The sequence below is a fragment of the Vigna radiata genome, chromosome 7, assembly GCF_000741045.1.
Source record: "Vigna radiata var. radiata cultivar VC1973A chromosome 7, Vradiata_ver6, whole genome shotgun sequence".
In the NCBI taxonomy this organism is placed as follows: domain Eukaryota; kingdom Viridiplantae; phylum Streptophyta; class Magnoliopsida; order Fabales; family Fabaceae; genus Vigna; species Vigna radiata.
The window spans coordinates 31907258-31925826 of NC_028357.1; the positions used below are offsets into that span (position 1 = coordinate 31907258).

Below are 18569 nucleotides of genomic sequence, written 5' to 3' on the forward strand. Positions count from 1 at the left end.
GAATTACTGATATTGAAATTGTTCCTTTGTTTCTCTGAATAGACACTTATATAGCAACCTATACTCTGCTAGTTTTATATATATATATATATATATATATAAGTTCAATAAAAGTACTGTTATAGATTTTTATTGAAAATTATTTTTAGATGTATAATATAATAAAAATTGTTATTATGACAATTTATAATTTTAGTATAAAGTGTGAAGGAAAATGTGTAATAAAAATGATGTAATTGATTTAGTTATTTCTTTGCATTATAGTTGGAATGTTATATTGTAACACACTAACTAGGTTATCTCACAACTATATAAAAAATATAAGTAATTGAAAACTTTCTTATACCACCTATTGGTTACGACCAAGCTATTATACGAGGTCTTCCAAATGTTTTAGATCTATCATGACTTAGGAAGCCCATTTCCTTACGAGAGAAAACATTGTGTCCTTAACAACAACTTTCATGGCAAAAGGAAAACTTGCCAATAACTCGGATGGGCTATACCACATAGTGGATGCCCTCCAGAATGATGCATTTAAGCTATATGAGATTGGAGGAAAGCTCATCCCAAGAATGTGGAGTATCACACCTAAAAATACATAAGAGTTGAAGACCACAAAATTAGCACTTATGTTATTAGATTATACCATGAGAAAATATTACAGAGTTGACACTCGAGTTACTAAATTGTAACATGAGAAAAGATCATGGAGTTGACACTCGAGTTACTAGATTGTAACATGAGAAAAGATCATGCAATTGGACTCGAGTTACTAGAATGTAACAAGAGAAAAGACTATAAAGCACTTGAGTTACTAGATTATAACATGAGAAAAGACTACAGAGTTGACACTCGACTTACTAGAATGAAACATGAGAAAAGACCACGAAGTCCGCACTCGAGTTACTAGATTGTAACATGAAAAAAGACCACAGAGTTAGCACTTGATTTACTAGATTGTAACATGAAAAAAATCATGGAGTTGGAATTCAAGTTACTATATTATAACATGAGAAATGACCACGAAGTTGGCACTTGAGTTACTAGATTAAAACATGAGATAAGACCTCCAAACAAGGCACATAAAGCCCTCCAAGTGAGGCAAGCCATCAACTTAATAAAACAAAATAGCAAAAGAAACATCAAGCTATTCAATTTGAAATAAAGCACGACACCAAGTACAAGAGGAACTTGTCATTCCAATATCTGAGTACAAAAACAAAAGCAACTTGACATTAGTAACTCAACATTACAATATCCAAGTACAAGAGTCACAAAATCATCTAAAACAACATTAAGCTTAAAGTCGACAACCTTTTCATTAAGATAGATCACCTCCTCTTGAAGAGTTTGACACTTATTGGTCTTTTAGATGTTAAAATCTGCCTTTGTCAAAAGTCAACTGACCAAAACAATTGAAGCTTTATGTCAATCCTAGTTTTTGCTCATCATATTTTTAGCCGACCTTCGCACACAAGCTGACCAGGCCATCCATCTTAATCTTCACCTCGTTTGCTTTCACTTAAAGATTCTTGAATTTTGCCTCAATCCCTTTCAGTGGTGTCATCTCCAGATTTTCACTCGTCACTTTTTGGTTGACCTTCAAAAACAAGCTAGTTGGCCAACCACTTTGATCTTCACCTTAGTCATTTTCACTTTTTTCTACTATAGGTAATTTCAAGATAGGACAACAAAAATGAGGATAAATGCAAAAAAATTAAGAATGATGTGAGAAATTCTCGAAGAAGGTGTTCGAAGTAAAGTAAAAATAAATAAAAATCTAGTATAAAAGCAAGTTAAAAGTCATCATCAGTTTAGCCAAAAAGAGCAACATGATATACCTAAACTGGAAGCATCTAAAAAATTTGCCTATAATTGATAGCACCTAATTGAGTTTGCCCAAGTTGGAAACCTAGCATAAAAGTTTGCTTAAAGTCTACAAAACAAGACGGAAGAACTACTCTTACATAATGGCTTTCAAATGAACTTGGTCGAATGACCCATTTACAAGCAAGCTTGACATAATGGCTAAACAACATTCGAGCACAATCGAATGACCCGTTTACAAGCAAGCTCGACAAAATGACCAATTTACATGCAAGCTCAGTTGAATGACCAAATGACATATGAGCTCAACCAATTGACCAATCCACATGCAAGCTTGATTGAATGGTCAAATAATATATAAGCTCAATTGAAGAACCAATCAACATGCAAACTTTTCAAGTTGGCAGAATCTGGCCACAAGAACAATCACGAGGATTCCTCATGCTAATCAAATTTTAGAGATTGAAGAAATTTATGTACATATTTGAGTCCAAATGTGCTAAGTGGAGTGACCCAATGGTCCATTACGAAATCTTGATACTTTTATTGTAACTTTTAATAATTATTAATGTTTTTTAATAACATGTTTCAAACCAATAATATTGCTTATTTAAATCACATAAATGACATAGAGTACGTATATTTCATTAGTAAAGATACTTTAAAAACTCATATTTGCTATCTAATTTTCTTACTCACTTATATTTCAACCTTCAATAACATACGTTAGGATTATCTAATCCAATACATTCTGCCACAATGTCTGAAGGTCTGATAATAACATATTACAACTTTTATACTATTAAAATTTTAACAATAATAAGAATTTGGGAATAAGTAAAGAGTAGAGAGGAAAGATATTTATATATTTTTGCGTAATTCAAAATTTTGAAGAAAAGAACGTGGCATTTTAAAATCTTTTTCCATAAGTTTTGAGTTACTTCCAAAATTAGTTGGATGATTTATTTAGTGAATAAATAAACTAAGTTTTTGGTTGAGAGAAGTATAATGTGAGGAGAGAAGTGAATTAAAAAAATGAAATAAAATAGAGTAAACGAAATTTTCGGTTGAATTGAATAAAGTTGAAAGAGAGTAAAACAAAATAGATAAAGTTGCCTGGTTTGAAGAAAAGAAAAGAAAAAATAAAATACCTTATAAAAAATTAATTTTTTACTCAGGGGTCAGTTTTTTAGTATGTTTTTATTGTTAAGATTGTTTTGTATTTCTCGTTCAGTTCATTATCTTTTATGATATTTCAATTTTTCTTCGCAANTATATATATATATATATATATATATATATATATATATATATATATATATATATATATATCCCAAAGTATCGTCACAAATTAACTTGATTAAATTAGGAAGTAAAGTTTGACAAATATAGCTTCCTCCAATAACAAAACAATTCAATTTTCTCAATACATTAACCACTTGTAACTATATCTTTAATATTTGATTCTTCTTAGTATATTAGTAAGTTTATTTATTTTTCTTTTGTGAATCAAGCAAGTTATCTTTTTTTTCTTTTAAATTCACTAACATCTAGTTTTCTCATTATCATTGGAATTACATTCAGTTAGATCAAATGTGTAAATTAGAACTTTTCCACATTAAAAAAAAAAATGAAAACCTGATCGCGATTAAATTATCTTTTAGCTTATGAATGATTTTCATTTGAAAATATCTTATAAATTTATCAAAGAGAGAAGTAGTTGAGAAATTATGTTGGTATAAAGGGATGATAACTGGAGTACTACTTACCCGCTATCTACTCCATCCGAAAAGATCTGTATGGTTATTCATGAAAAAATATCCCCTATATCAGCAAGAGGTCAATAACTAGTACACAGATACCCTTTGATCACACGAAGAAGATAGTGCTGCTGCGATGTTGTGTTAAGCAAGAATGAGTTGCAGGGCAACTCTCCTTTGGCGCGTCGAGAACTGAAACCGCACACACAAACCGATTAGCTTGTTGTTGGGAGACTCGAGTATGTGCCAAAGAAGAGATGCCCTGTAACTGCTTCGCTTATCTCAAACTTTACGAATCAGAATCTCTCTTCTCTTGTCTTGTTTCTGTTTTTTTTTTTTTTTTTATACTAAGTGAGAGAGCTCCTTGAGGCATATTTATAGTGACCTGAATAAGAAGCATATGCTGAAGCATATGCCAGTGCCTGCTTTCTACGCATTCCATGCAAAGCATGGAAATCTTGTCTCTCAAAAACAACCTCAAATTCTTACTCCAATGTTTACAGATTCTTATTAGATCGCTTTCTTTCTCAAGAATTCTCATGTTTGCCTCTCGAGAAGGATTTTAGGAATAACGTGGAAGGGTTCACTGTTGGAGGTGTTGTCAATTGGTAGATGCTTTCTTACTTTTACGTATAAAAAACTGGCAACAATATTAATATCGCTGCCCTGTATGGAATATCCCATGTTATATTCTTCTCATCATTTTCCTTCTTTTTCTTTTTTTTTTAGTGCTTTCAATTTCAAGTGACTCATTATTCAAACCTACGATAGTAGTTTCAAAGGTTTACGTGTGTAGTGTGTCCAGAGTATTACATTTCTTATATTTTTTCTACTAGTGCAGAAACGCTATTTAACGTCGGTTAATTTGGACTTTTAACGTCACTTTCACATCCGATGTCTATACGGGTGACGTCTATGGGACTCGCAATTCCTCAGAACCGACGTCCATATAAACATCGGGTAACGATATCCACCAACGTCTATATAGACGTCTGTTTATACTCACACCGACGTCTCATTACTCTATATAGACATCCACCTTTGCTTAAACCGACGTCAACATGAATATATATTGAGGTTGAAAATGACACTAACCGACATTTATGTTCTTATAGACGTCGGACCAGGCACTAACCGACGTCTAACAACGACGTTGTGTTTTAGTGCAGTTTTGATCCAGACTTTCGGTAGCATTGTGTAACACTCTCCTCTCGCTAGTTTCCCCACAAAAAAAGTTTGCGTCTTTCGAATCTTCTAAGACATTCAACCCAAAACCGAACTTGGGTCTATGACTACTTCCCATTATTCAACCGCAAAAGAAAAAAATTACGGTGACACGAGAACTAGACAAGGACCCAAGTTCCATTTTGGGTCGGAAGCCTTAGAAAACTCAAAAGATCACCACTCTTCTTGTGAGGAAACCAGCAAAAGGAGAATGTTGCACTATGTTACCCAAAGAGAGGATCAAAAGTACACTAAAACAAAACACAAAGAAAGCAAATTTTAATCAGTTGAACGACAAGATAATCGATAAAAAACTAAAGAAAGTTTAAACGGTAAGCATAAAAAAAACCACGCACCTGGGATGCAAGAGAGAAAAAGGAGAGGACGAAGACAATGACGTTATGAGAAACGACAATGCAATGCCGCAAGAGATAAAAAGTAGAGGTGCGCAAGCGAGTAAAAGAAGAGGAGAATCAGAGAAAAAGGAGAAGAGTCTGCGGTCTCTATTTAAAATGAAATGGGACGTCGGTTGCTCCAGAAACCGACGTCTATAGACGTCAGTGTTTTAGGGGATCATACGTCTATGGACGTTGGTGTCTCAGGGGATCCGACGTCTATTCTACGTCAAGAAGCTGAAAAGATTGACGTTTGATTTCTTGTCAGGGGTAGTTCACGTCGGTGCCCCTCCTAGCCGACGTCTAAAACCCCCAAATTTGGTGAAAATAATCAATTACAGGAACTTAGACGTCGCTTACGATCAGAACCGACGTCTAAATTGAAGAATTCGTCTTCCCGCCTTCCAGACAGGCCTTAGACGTCGCCGTTTAACTATGTGACGTCTAAGCGCCTGGGAATTAGATGAACAACATTAATTGTAGCCCAGTCGACGTCGAGTTTTCAGGGGATCCGACGTCTAAAGCTGAACCGGTTGACGTTTGATTTCCTGTCAGTGACTTGAACGTCGGTGCCCTTTTCTAGCTGATGTCGAATTGACTGTCTTATCACATACCTCAGGGTCTTCGACGTTGGTTTGCGGCAGGTGCGACGTCTATGATGTCATAGACATCGCCTAACATTGAAACTGACGTCTAGTTTACTAATATATTTACGATAATACCACCGTGCAGTAATAGACGTCGGTTTTTCACGAAACTGACGTCTAATGAATGACGTTAAACAGCGTTTTTGCACTAGTGTCCAAAGAACTCTTCTGATAATAAAATATTATATTCAGATAAAAAAGATATAAATATATATCATTGTGTATAAAGATTTTCACGTATCACGATCCTATTTTATTTTGTAAATTTCACTATACAGATTTTACAGATATTTTAAAACACTAAAAGCTCATTCCACTTCCTTATGTACCATAGAATGTGCAACCTTTTTTATCTTTGAATTCTTTGAGAATATATATCAATTGTTCTTTTACTAGTTAAATTATTGGTGATATATGCTAAAATCTTGAGTTCCTCAATAGCCCGTCAATTAATACCACGCCAACCTGTCGAACCCTCCCCTTTGGAATTAGTATGGAATTGTAAAAAAAAAAAAAAGGAAAAGACAGATGGAATTAAAAACTTACGTGTTTTATATTTTTCTTAAATTAAAATTAAAGATTCACTTGATAAAATATATGAAGTTAATGGTATTAAAAATGAGTGCTAAATTGAGATAAGAATATGATTTTTTAATTGAAAACGTAAAAAAAAATAAAAAAAATACTGAAGATGTTGCAAGAAATAACATCCATTGTGTAATAAAAATACGAGAAGAAATGTTCTCCCTCTGCCTAGCTTAATTAACTTCTATGTATTGATGAACTACAAGAATAATGATGATTTCTTATTTTTGTCAATGCTGGGGTGCCTGAGAAGCAACGTTGATGAAAAGATGAAAAAAGAGAAAAAACTATACAATTTATTGTTGTGTTTGATAGGCAGCAGTGGGAGGAAGTCTCTGAGTGAGTATTTGAACTCCCATATACCTGCCAAGCATCATAACAGTGGCCTGAGGATTAGTCCCAGGAGAGTAGTTAAAGGTGGAACCATCGATAACGCGAAGTGCATCGACACCAAGAACCTTGTAGTCCCTGTCCACGACTTTTCCAACTTGGCAGCCTCCGTGGTAGTGCCAAATGGTCATCACCGTGTCTCTGCAGAACTGTTGGAGAGAGAGGGAGGAGTTGGTGTGTTTGGGAAGCAAGTTAACGGGGCTATTTGCAGTCATGTTCAAAAGCATCGCGAGTGGCATGTTGGGATATCTGAACGGAGCGAATGCCTTGGATTCGATTATCTTCTCCACCGTGCTAAGGCCCTGCACGCATCTCTCCAAGTCTACGGGATCCTGGAAGTAGTTGAAGGTCACCGACGGGTTCTCGTTTGGATCGCGGGTTCGGAGCTCCAAATGCCCGCTTGAAATCGGACCCATTATCTTCTCCAGGATGAACCCTCCTCTGAAGGCTGCTTGGTCCAGACCCTGCATCGCTTCCGTTGCCTTAGCAATGGCCTCTGGGGTCCTTTCTTTTGGCGGCACCCTCGACAGTTGACCAATCTGCGTCAACCAACTTCTCTTTTTTATCTTCTTCTCACAAAATCTATTTCATTATTATATTTGACTTTCACTTCAATATGTCAACTGCATCATCCACTCCATCAATTATTTTATACGTAATTTCATATTATCTGGTTATTCTGATTAATTTTGATATAATTATAGGAAATTATATTCGTGGTTATACTAAGAAGTATATATAATGGGAGTACCTTAGGGGAGAACATTCCGTAGTCCCTAGGGGAACCACCGGCGAAGTTTTCACCACTGGCAGCTTCAATGTAACTGCCAAAACTTGTGATGCCCACCACCTCAATGAGAGATATCTCCACCGGTTGAGGGGATGGGACGAAGATGGCGTTCATGGGGTTATCTGACATTCCCTGACCCACCAAAGGCTGGTCAAATGTTACACTGATGTTATGGGCCCGAAGGTGTTGTCTGGGCCCAACTCCACTCAACATGAGAAGTTGTGGGCTTCCAAGCGCACCAGCCGAAAGAATGATCTCGCTCTTGGGATGACGATTGAGGTACGCCTTGTGTTTACGACCCAATGAATCTCTGAACACCACACCATGCGCCATTGGTTTAGATCCATCTGCAATGAATTAAATTGGTGAGTATTAATGGGTGGAGGAGAAAAATGAATTGAAGACGTGGAAGGGACCTTTGACTCTAAAGAGGATCCTATGGACGGTGGCATGGAGAAGGAGGGTAATTGCAGAGGGGTTGGCATACTGCAAAAGATCAGCAGCGGTGTGTCTGAAGCCTTGGTGGTCAAAGATGGTGCCTCCTACCTTAGTCCCACCAATGTGATCATAACTGAAGCCATTATTAGGCACAACACCTATCTCAAGTAGCCCTTCCCGAACAGCTGACTGCCACTGCTTCACTTCTGGCTCAAACGCAACTACCTTCTCCACCCATTCGTACGACTCATTCACAGCCCTTCCATCCCACCCCGCTTCCCTACCCATAAACAAACAAATCAATCATCCTTAATTATCATATATAATATCAACGATAACAAAACAAAACAATCCTCTACCTTGCATATTGAGGGCTGGCGCGAGTGTAAAAGCCAGCGTTCAAGCAGCTTCCGCCGCCGAGGACGCGAGCTCTTGAGTTGATGACGCCGTCTTCGGAGATGAAACGCTGAGCGGGAGAGGTGGGGGAGGTGTCGGAGAGGGCAGCACCGAAGGCTGCTAAGTTGGTGATGTTGGGGTTCCCGTAGGGTGAGCCACCGCGTTCAAGGAGCAACACGCTGTAATTCTGGGACAGTGTGGCAGCAAGAGGACAACCTGCTGTGCCGCCGCCAATTACGATGTAGTCGTAGTATGAGATGTCTGGTGCCACCGTTGCATTGCGCATAAATGTGTAGTTGGGAACTGTAAATTCGTATGGTTAGATTTCCCAAGCAATCTAAATCTCACTGGCAGTGTTTTCCCTTTCTACGGTTTTGAAAATGGAAAGAATGATGAATGATGAGAAGAACCAAACAATCTCACTAACACTGTTTTCCCTTTCTTAGCTAGCTAGTACTATGCACTCGCGAAAGTGCTTAATGTTTGTCTAAGTGAAGTAAATGGATGGTGTAGATAAATGTTACCGAATTTGGTATATATAAGCATTGTCACATGATTAATTAGTTGCATAGCTAAATATAAACAAAATATACAGTTTTAATAAATAATATTAATTAAGTTTATTTACTTTTTATTTTATATCATTTTCTTTCTACACTATTCTTAAATAATATTATGAAGGATAAAACTCCCATTTAAATAATAACATTAAATAAGATTGAATTATATGTAACTTTATTAAATTTGGTTAGTTTTTACATTAAGTTTTTATATATAAGTTAGCAAAATCATAATGATGAAATACTGTTGAAATAGATCCAATTTAAAGTATAAAACAATGATTTAGTTTAGTTAAAATTTTATATTATGTTAGATCAATCAAATGAACTCTAAAACCAATTAGAACACACAAATTTAATATGAAATTTATTATTAGAAATACATTGTAATTACAAGTTCAAAGATCAATTATATTTAGATTTAAAGTAATGACAGGAGTATGCCATCATGCATTTTTTTTATTCGTAATGAAGAAGGCGAATTAACTTAAGAAGAATGATATTTTGAAAACCTAAAAAGATAAAGCAACTAGTTTACCACTCATTTTAGAATTTTCAATTAATAAATAAATAAATAAGTAATACAACAATCATCAAGTGAATATTTTTTTTTAAAGTATCACCTCCCTGACTTCATTACTGTAGCATTATAAATGTAATTAGAGTTAGAGAGATCCAATGTGATGATTATTTAATGTGAAGGAAAGACTTAGTTGAAGTTTCGTTTTCATCAGTTTCTTTCTCATGGAGCTGTGACAATGCAAAATGTTTCCCCTGTTTTTTTCGTCATTTTCTGACCACATTAAAAAAGGAAAACAAATAAAGAAAAACATGGGTCACAATATTGCTGGCATTTAGAAATCAAAATCAGTCTCAGTGGCTGAGTACCCCAAAGCTCAAGGGCATTCTTCAACTGCCCTATTTAATTAGGACATGTTTCACACAAATAGATAACTTTTCTCAAAAGTTTGTTATACCCCCTTCCCCCAATAAGAAGAATGGCTAAAGACTTTTCCATGGATCTTGATTGACCTAATTAAGGTAGCATTTAATTAGGAGATGAAACAGAAGAAAATGGAGCACTGTGTCTCATTTATTTGAGTGGACGAAAATGAATAACCATATAGTTCATTATTGAAGAGATTGAAAGAACTGGAAACTGAGTTGAGTTTTGTTAGTTGAAAGAAAAGTGTTTGGTTTACCTATGTTTTATGGTCCTACTTAGCTAATGAGTAGACATGTGGTGGTTAGTTGAGAGAATTTACCTTTATTTTCTCCTTCTTGCAATTATTACACTTCCTTAACTGGTTACCAAGGACACACCACTGATACATGCGAAACTTTGTATGATGACAAAATGTATCTAAACTGAGTCACAAACCAAATTCTACTAGGAGTTAAAAACCTATCCATTCTTATCAGATTACCCTCTGAAAGAAGCTTCAGTTTGGAAATAAACATTTTCTAGTTTGATTAAATCTTCCTCATTCAACCCAACCCTAATTTTTCAAACCAAACTCAACCCAAGACTTCAAAATTTCGAATCATTATCTAGTTCGGTCCTGTTTGATTGAATCGGTTTCTTGTTTTTGTTTGGTTCGGTTTTCATCAGAAGCTACCCAATTAACAGAAACTATATAGCTTTGCCAATCAAAAGGTTTTAATATTGTCGGTAATTATTTGTCCTAAAAATCATGTGGGTAATGCATTAGAAATCACAGTGATAAAAATTTATGAGCACAGATGCAGTTGATTAGCAGTAAAACCCTGGAAAATTTGACTGATCTACACAAGTAGTATATGATAATAGATTTGAAGAAGAGAAGAAGAAGAATGACCTTTTTGGGAAGCAGAGAGTGGAGCTGAGAAAAGAATGGAAGAAAGAGCAGCAAAAATGAAGGTGGAGCAGGAAAGAGCCATTAGAGAGAAGAAGAAGTTGAAGTGAAGTGATGAAGTAATGAAGTAATGAAGTGAGGTTATTAAATGGTATTTATAGAGTTGAAAGTGGAATAATCTCAACGATCATGACGGCCATATTTGAGAAATATAAAGATTACTAGCTGTTTTGGTCGCCGAAAACTGAGATTATTTTGAATTAGTGAGTTGTGTGGGGACGTGATAAATAAATAATGAAGAAAATGCAGAGAATTTGAAGAGGCATCATTCAAAAGCAGCCTTGCAAATATATAGCAGTGGGAAGACAGTTGGCCTTTTTTATTGCACCTAATAACTCCCACTGTCCCTTCATCTTCTACTTCTTTCATCCTTATCACTTTTTTTTAGTTTCCACACTTCTTTTGTTCTATGGAAAATATAAAAAAAAAATGGTGCAGAAACAAAATTAAATAAAACAACGTAAAAAGTGTGCTGGATACTATGCCAATACTTTTATATTAATACTAGCTAAAAAATAACTTTAATCCATATCAAAGAAAAATTGACCTCAACATAAGAATAAGGAAAATAATATTTTCACATCAATTTTTGACACTATTTTGACACTGCACACGTGTCAAAACGTGGTTGGACGGTTTCAAATTAAAAATATTGAAACAAGAACATATTTAGAAGAAAAAAGTTAAAGTTTTTTTTTTTAATTTAAAATCGTCTAATCACATTTTGACACGTGTGCAGTGTCAAAATAGTGTAAAAAAATTAGTGTTAACATATCCTTTTTCAATATCAATTTTCTAAGAAGGAATAAAAAAGACCCTATTGATATTAAAGAAAGAAATGACGTTGAACTTATGACTTCTTATTTTTACCAGGTTGAAGATATATTGGTCTGAACAAAAAGTTAACAATCTCCATATAATATGTATTAACAATAACCAAATAAAATTATATATAGAAATTTCAATTTATCACTTTTAGATAAATTTTGAAATCATATTTCTAACTAAATTGTTTTTAAAATTCATTACTTGACAACATATTTAATTAAGAAATTCAAAATTTATATAAAATTGAATCATATTCTAATTTTTTTTTATCTAAATAAAGTATAAATGAATTTGAGTAACACTAATGTTGTGTTCACTTTTATGGAAGATACTGTTACAGATAATTATCGAAGATAAATTTGAGATGAATTGTATGTTTAGTTTAACCGATTCGCGAGTGATTAGAAGTGCGGAATTGCGAGAGAAACAATTTTTTTAATCTTCTCTCGCATGTTTAGATTTGCAAGATGTATCACCCATTCTCGTTTTTACCATGCACATACACTTGCATGTAATTGATTTATAGAAGATGAATAAAAAATAAAATAAAATAATAATAATATTATTAATAGTAATAATAATAATAAAAATAATATTAATAGTTATTATTATTATTATTATTTCAATTTACTAAATTATCATTTTTTACATTTTAAAAATTAATTTTTATTTTTTTTCTCCTTATAAATATTTTTACAATTATATATAACATTTAACAATTACCATTTTATATTACTTTTATAACTAAGGACATTTTGGTAATTTTAAATTTCTACGAATAAAAAAAAATTATCTGTCACAAACTTACACTAATTTTCACAAATTTTACTTCCAAATCACCTCCAAATTCACTCAAATAAACAACAAAAAATTTACTCTCAAATTCATTCACTCACTCTCTCCCAAATCATCTCCCCAAAGTAAACACACCCTAACATTCTTATTAAATATGAGTTAAGTTATAAAATTTAAAAGTTTATAATAATACATTCATAATATTTCAAAGTATCATATAAATAATAAATATTAATTTATAAAATAGTTTTGTATTAATTATGTTAATGATTCTCGTAATTTTTTTTTTCATATAGTATACAAATGTATTTTTACTCTTATAATTACAGTTATTTTTTTTTCGACGATATAATACATAAAATATCATATTATTACAATACATACATGATGTCACATGATATCTGCGGAATCCAGATGATATTTCATCTATCGTGATGAAATCCTAATAATAAAAGTAAAAATAAAAGTGAAAAAACAATAAAATTGTATATTTTACTAAAACAGATAGTATTTTTAAGCTTTTAATTAATTTTAATTATAAATATATCACAATTGTATTTTTTTCATTATTAATACATTATAAATAAATATAAAATATTTGTTGATGTATAATGTATTTATCTGGTTAACTATTAACTAGATGATCAACCCTTTATTAAATGAATTAGATAAAACAATTGAAACATTGTATACACGGAATGGTTGAACTGAAATAGATTAATTTCAAAATCATCTTACTTAAAAACTAAACCACGGTTAATCATATTTAAATTATAATTAGATTAACTTTAATTAAAAGTTCAGCACAAAGTTTAATAATTTGAAATAAAGATATACATTATACATTGATTATCTGTTTTTACAATCTGAAACCATAATGACTTTAACATTGAAAAACCCTTAAGAGATACTATGAATTCAAGATCATCTATCAAAGAAAAAACTCGATTCATCACACTCGAAAGAGATGTTTATTGATTATTAGTTTTTATTAAACAACTTAATTGAGTAGACTAACTTTAATATATATATATATATATATATATATATATATATATATATATTGAATTTATTATCTATAAAACATAAATTCTAATCATTATTTAGTAGATCCTAAGTTTAATTTAATGTTTGTTACGGTCATTACAGCGAGACTTCATTTAACGACTTTTATTACGTTATAATGACATAAAATAACAGGGAATTAGTGTAAATATTTTAAAGCATTGGAAAGTACGTAATGTAGACATTTCTTTCTTTTGAATGAATTGAAAGCACATACTCGCGAACCCAATTTTCTAATATTGGTCGTAAATTAAAATGAAACTAAAGTGTTTTATTTTTGAAAAAAATTGAATGATTAAAATAAAGTTATAAATAAAAAATAAAAATAAAGTTATAAATAAAAAATAATAAAATAATATGTTATAAGGGAACGGGGTCATTGATGGGTTGTTGAATAAGAGGATTGGGAGGACAGGTTTTATGGAAATACTTGGTCCACATCTCACCAATTCCTTCTGTGGGGATGAGCTCATGCTGTTCACGAGATTCAATTTTCAGTTTCTTCAATAAAGGACCTTTCACATAATTTCTAAACAAATAAACAATAAATGAATACGGTTGGAGATGCCAGCTAGGGCTACTCAAATTAATTCCACAATAATACCATATCTTATTTTTGCGGCGATTCAATGCCCTTTATAAAATCACTCATGTAAGGTTAAAACTTGTTTTTCTTCAGTTTGGATTCTTTTACAATGAATTTTAGAAAATGATCTATGATAAAAAAATTCATTTTCAAACATTTGATGAAGACATGTTTTTTACTCACTCAGGTAATTATTATTATGTTTCAATGTTCTCATGCTCACTTTACGTGTCAAGAATTTCAATCCGATTAGGTATAATTTTATAATTTAGCAAAACAAATTCTTAGATGTAAATTGGAGCACGACGTTTTGTGTAACACAATTTTTGGAGAAAACATATTTTTAAGTATTGTCCTGAGCCCATCATTCATACTGACCTATACATGATTTATGGGCTTAGACATATCTGCAGGCCCTTTAGTTTGAGTATCAAGCCTTACCTCGTATTTTAGTTAACTTGATAAGATAAATTTTGATTCCAAGCCAAAGCGATATACGGAGGATATTGGGGAAGAAAAACATGGTAACTAAAAGCAAAAATTTCCCCTAATTGTTGCAAAATTTAGAGTCTCGCATCCCCGAGACAGGGAGAAGAGACGATGTAAAAGGAAAAAGAAACGATGGAAAAAAGAGTAATTGGCAGCATGTTATCTCAGTGGCTGCCACCTATCATAAGATCAAGCACTGACTCATTAACCAGAATTGCCAAGACTTCGTTTGCCAGCTTCCCACCCAATTCTTGTATTTCTTCATCATACTTTTTCCACCCTTCACATCTCTCCATCTCCCTAACATACACCGACCTTCCTCCTTGTTCTTCCCAATCCAAATACACTTCTTGGGGTCGCCCGTTTATCCAATCCTCTGCTACCTTGCAAAGCTCAAGCTTTTTTGACAGATCAATGTCTTTACATTCTCCGATACTCTTCTTGAAGTAATCAAACAGCAGCTTCTCTGCCTTATGTATCAAACTGTTCCGTGGATTTGATCCTTTAACCAAGTTCACAAGATTTCGAGCCTTCTCCTCAATGTCGTCATTCTTTGCAGGACACAACCGTTTTGTAGAATGATCCAGTGTTTCATCCCCCAGCTCTAACCTCGAGAACCTTTTCTCTAAAACCACCGGCTCCGGTGAGGCCACACTTTCAAAATGGTATCTTTTGTGCATAAGCTTCTGTTTCCTTCCTGCATTTCATTCATTTGTCAGAAAAGAAAAAACAAAAACAATGCAAGTTTATGATGAAAGAACAGACACTACCTTCCGTGATGGAAACAACAGAGGAAGTGGATCTGAAACGAGACTTGTAAATCTCTTCTTCATCTACAAATGGACAATCTAGTATCGATACAGGACTAAACTGTTCTTTCTCATTTCCCCAGTATTCCTGTTTCACCAGATCCATTTCGCTAATCAGTCTCGTTTTCATTACATAGAAAGAGATATAATCAAAGCTTTTTTTAGATATAACTGACAGTTTTATTAATGCTGGAATTCTAACAATAATCAATTCTGTACTATAATTTAGTTGAGATTCATTCAAGAGTTTAACTTTAATAGACTATTATTACCAAATTTATCATGGTATCACAATATTCAAACTTTACCCGAAACGTCCAACTTTTCTTCAAATGCTTTATCAATTTATTATTTAGAGATGCCGAAAGAAGTTTCAACAATGCTTCAAATATCCGTATAAACTACAATACTTTAATTATGCTTATATTTAACTTCTGTTGTGTTCGTTTTATCTTTAAAATACATTAAACTCATTAAGATCAAGACTAAGTTGTTCTCAGGTTACCCCTCTATGATTTTTACTTATTTATTTTTAGTTTTGAAATAAAACAATTGTTAATTTACTTTTAGTTTTTAAGTCTCTAAAAATATTCAATCTTACTTTGTAAGATTGGCAAAGGAGGGGAAGAAAATATGGAAAAGAAAATGAAAAGTACATTTGGTTAAACGATCTTTTAAGAAGTGTGTCGAATAAAATAATTTTATTGTTAGATAAAAATAATAATTGTTTTAAGTTTCGCAGCTTACATAGAAAGGTTACAAAAAATATTTGGATGGTGAATGTGAGCTACCCTTGTTAACCAGTGTTCTTACTTTTAAAAAATCAATTAAACTTTAAAATACTTAAAATGTTTAATAATGAAATATATATTGGAAGGAGGAAGTCAAAATGGAGTAAACTTAGGGCATAGACCCAACCCTACTAGTTCTCGTGCCGCCACGCACTGGAATTTATAATTTAGGTAAAAGCAAAGCAGTGTATCCTTAGCCGCCGTCCTGAAAATGACAAGATTAGGTGATCCCAACTTCCCAAACTATCACCTAATTAGACACGGTTAAGGAGTTTCAAACAATATTTTATTTAATAAACTACTCCATACTATACTAGTATTTCATTTAATCACAATTTTTAATAAAAAATCCTAGTGAGTTTCAGCGCCGCGGAAGGCGCTTACGCAGACCTCACATCTTCTCCTGAATAATTAAACGTTTAATTATCCCCACTCTACACGTGCAAATCACTGCTACAAGCTGTGTTTAGTACAGGGAATCGTATTCTCCATTACAATTTAGACAAAAATATATATTACTTATAATTATTAATTAAAAACTAATAATCAAAGATCATAGTAATATTGAACACATGCACAGGAGTATTATAAACTCAATTTATTTTCTTACAATTTTAAATTAATTAAAACTGTAATATTTCCAAAAGCTGGTATGTATTTTTTTTTTTCCGGATCTGAGTAGTTTGATTTACTTTATGAAGTTTGAACATTTTTCGTTTTCTAAATGATGAACAATATAAAGGATAGTGAAAGAATCGAAAGTTGGAAATTAGAATATAGTACTTACCTTGGTTACCACTTCTTCTTCTACCTTGTGACGTCGTGGTGTGTAGTCTTTGGTTGTCTCAAGCAGGAGGTAGTTTTCGTTGGAGCTCTCAGAGGAAGCAGCAGTAGATGCAAACGTGAATTCACTCTCTCCCCAACTGTTACTGCCACAACCAGAAGAAGTGGTGAAACTCGGGGCAGCTAATGCAGTATACTCATTGAACGACGTCGCTTTTTGATGTTCCTGATCCAGCATAATGAGTTCGCGGAAAGATGTCCTCCTCCGCGGCACGCCTTGGCTTCTATCTTCTCTCACCACTGCTGCTTTTCTCCAGAAGCTTCTACTCAACAGCTTCCTGGAGAGGCTTCTACAGAGAACGCCTCCTGTCTTGGCTCTACCACCCTTTTGTGACATCGGAAGCGACTTTATCGCGTTGATTACGGCCACGGAAGCTCTCTGCAGAGCCGACACGGATGATCGTCGACGTCGAGGGAGTGTGTTGTTCCTTTTTCGTTGGAGTTGGAGATCTTTCTCAACGAAGAATCCGACGGTGGTGCAGCATTGTCGGCGCGGCAACGATTTAAAACCGTTGGATGAACAGGAACTGAGGTCGTCCCTGAGGTAGTCCTTGAGCAAAAGGGGAGGTTTTGGGGGATGTTTGGTAGTGTGTATTAGAGAATTATTAGAGAAAGGTTTGGCAGGAGCGAAAGCCATGTGAGAAGTAGTTGAAGAAAAATAAGGTAGGGTGGAGAAATATAGAGATAGTTTAGGGATTATATATAGTGTTAAAGAAGTTGTGAGTGGGGAAAGACAAGAGAAGGTTCGGCGGTGAAGATCTCAAAACTTAACAGTCTGTGAGATTAATAAAATAAGGGTGTGTGGGAAGAAGACAAATTAAGAGATATATTGAAGTAAGAAGCGTGCGATGAAACTATAAGACAATGAAGTTTGAGTGGAGATGCAAGAAAGAAGAAGCTTGGATGCTTCTCAATTAAAATTTGAATCTCAAGAGGGAATAATTTATTAATATTGCCTCAGTTTGAAGTTTGTTCTGTAATGACTTATTTAGTTAAACAAATACACACTGCATGCTTTGGACTGTCAATAGACCTCTAGTTGACTATTTATCAATTTCTCTCCACGCGCTCAGCCACGTGCCACGTGTTTGTGTTTGTCATCCTCCTGTTGACTTCCCACTTCCGACACTAATCTCATCATCCTTTTTCTTATTATTTCCTTTCAACTCCATTTTTATGTACAAAAGCATTTTCCACATTTCAAAAATATATAAGCTATTATTAAGACACTAGAATACAAATATATGTGATCTCTTATATATTATAATTTTATTTTATTTTCACTTTATTTCAATCTTTTTAATCTAAGTTTTTATAAAGAAAATTGTGGAACAAATCTTATGTGGGTGTATTAAATAATTAAATTTATTAAATGGTAATTTCTCATGTGACTAAAATGTGGTTTCAAGGATTTGCATTATAAGGATACTCTTCCTAACGTGTTGGTATATGA

The 18569-nt window shown here is 33.5% G+C and overlaps 2 protein-coding genes across 2 annotated transcripts; both read right to left on the reverse strand.

The window, feature by feature from the left end:
* Window positions 1-6548: 6548 nt before the first annotated feature.
* LOC106768885 (protein HOTHEAD) lies at window positions 6549-10997 on the reverse strand. The gene is made up of 5 exons (XM_014654258.2): window positions 10854-10997; window positions 8419-8758; window positions 8038-8339; window positions 7583-7968; window positions 6549-7370 (listed from the first exon to the last, which is right to left on the reverse strand). Exons 1-5 carry the CDS (start codon window positions 10933-10935, stop codon window positions 6738-6740), a joined length of 1743 nt encoding a protein of 580 aa, XP_014509744.1. The 5' UTR covers window positions 10936-10997; the 3' UTR covers window positions 6549-6737.
* Window positions 10998-14511: 3514 nt separating this feature from the next.
* On the reverse strand, window positions 14512-18085 carry LOC106766307. The gene is made up of 3 exons (XM_014651043.2): window positions 17061-18085; window positions 15444-15570; window positions 14512-15370 (listed from the first exon to the last, which is right to left on the reverse strand). Exons 1-3 carry the CDS (start codon window positions 17751-17753, stop codon window positions 14838-14840), a joined length of 1353 nt encoding a protein of 450 aa, XP_014506529.1. The 5' UTR covers window positions 17754-18085; the 3' UTR covers window positions 14512-14837.
* Window positions 18086-18569: the final 484 nt, after the last annotated feature.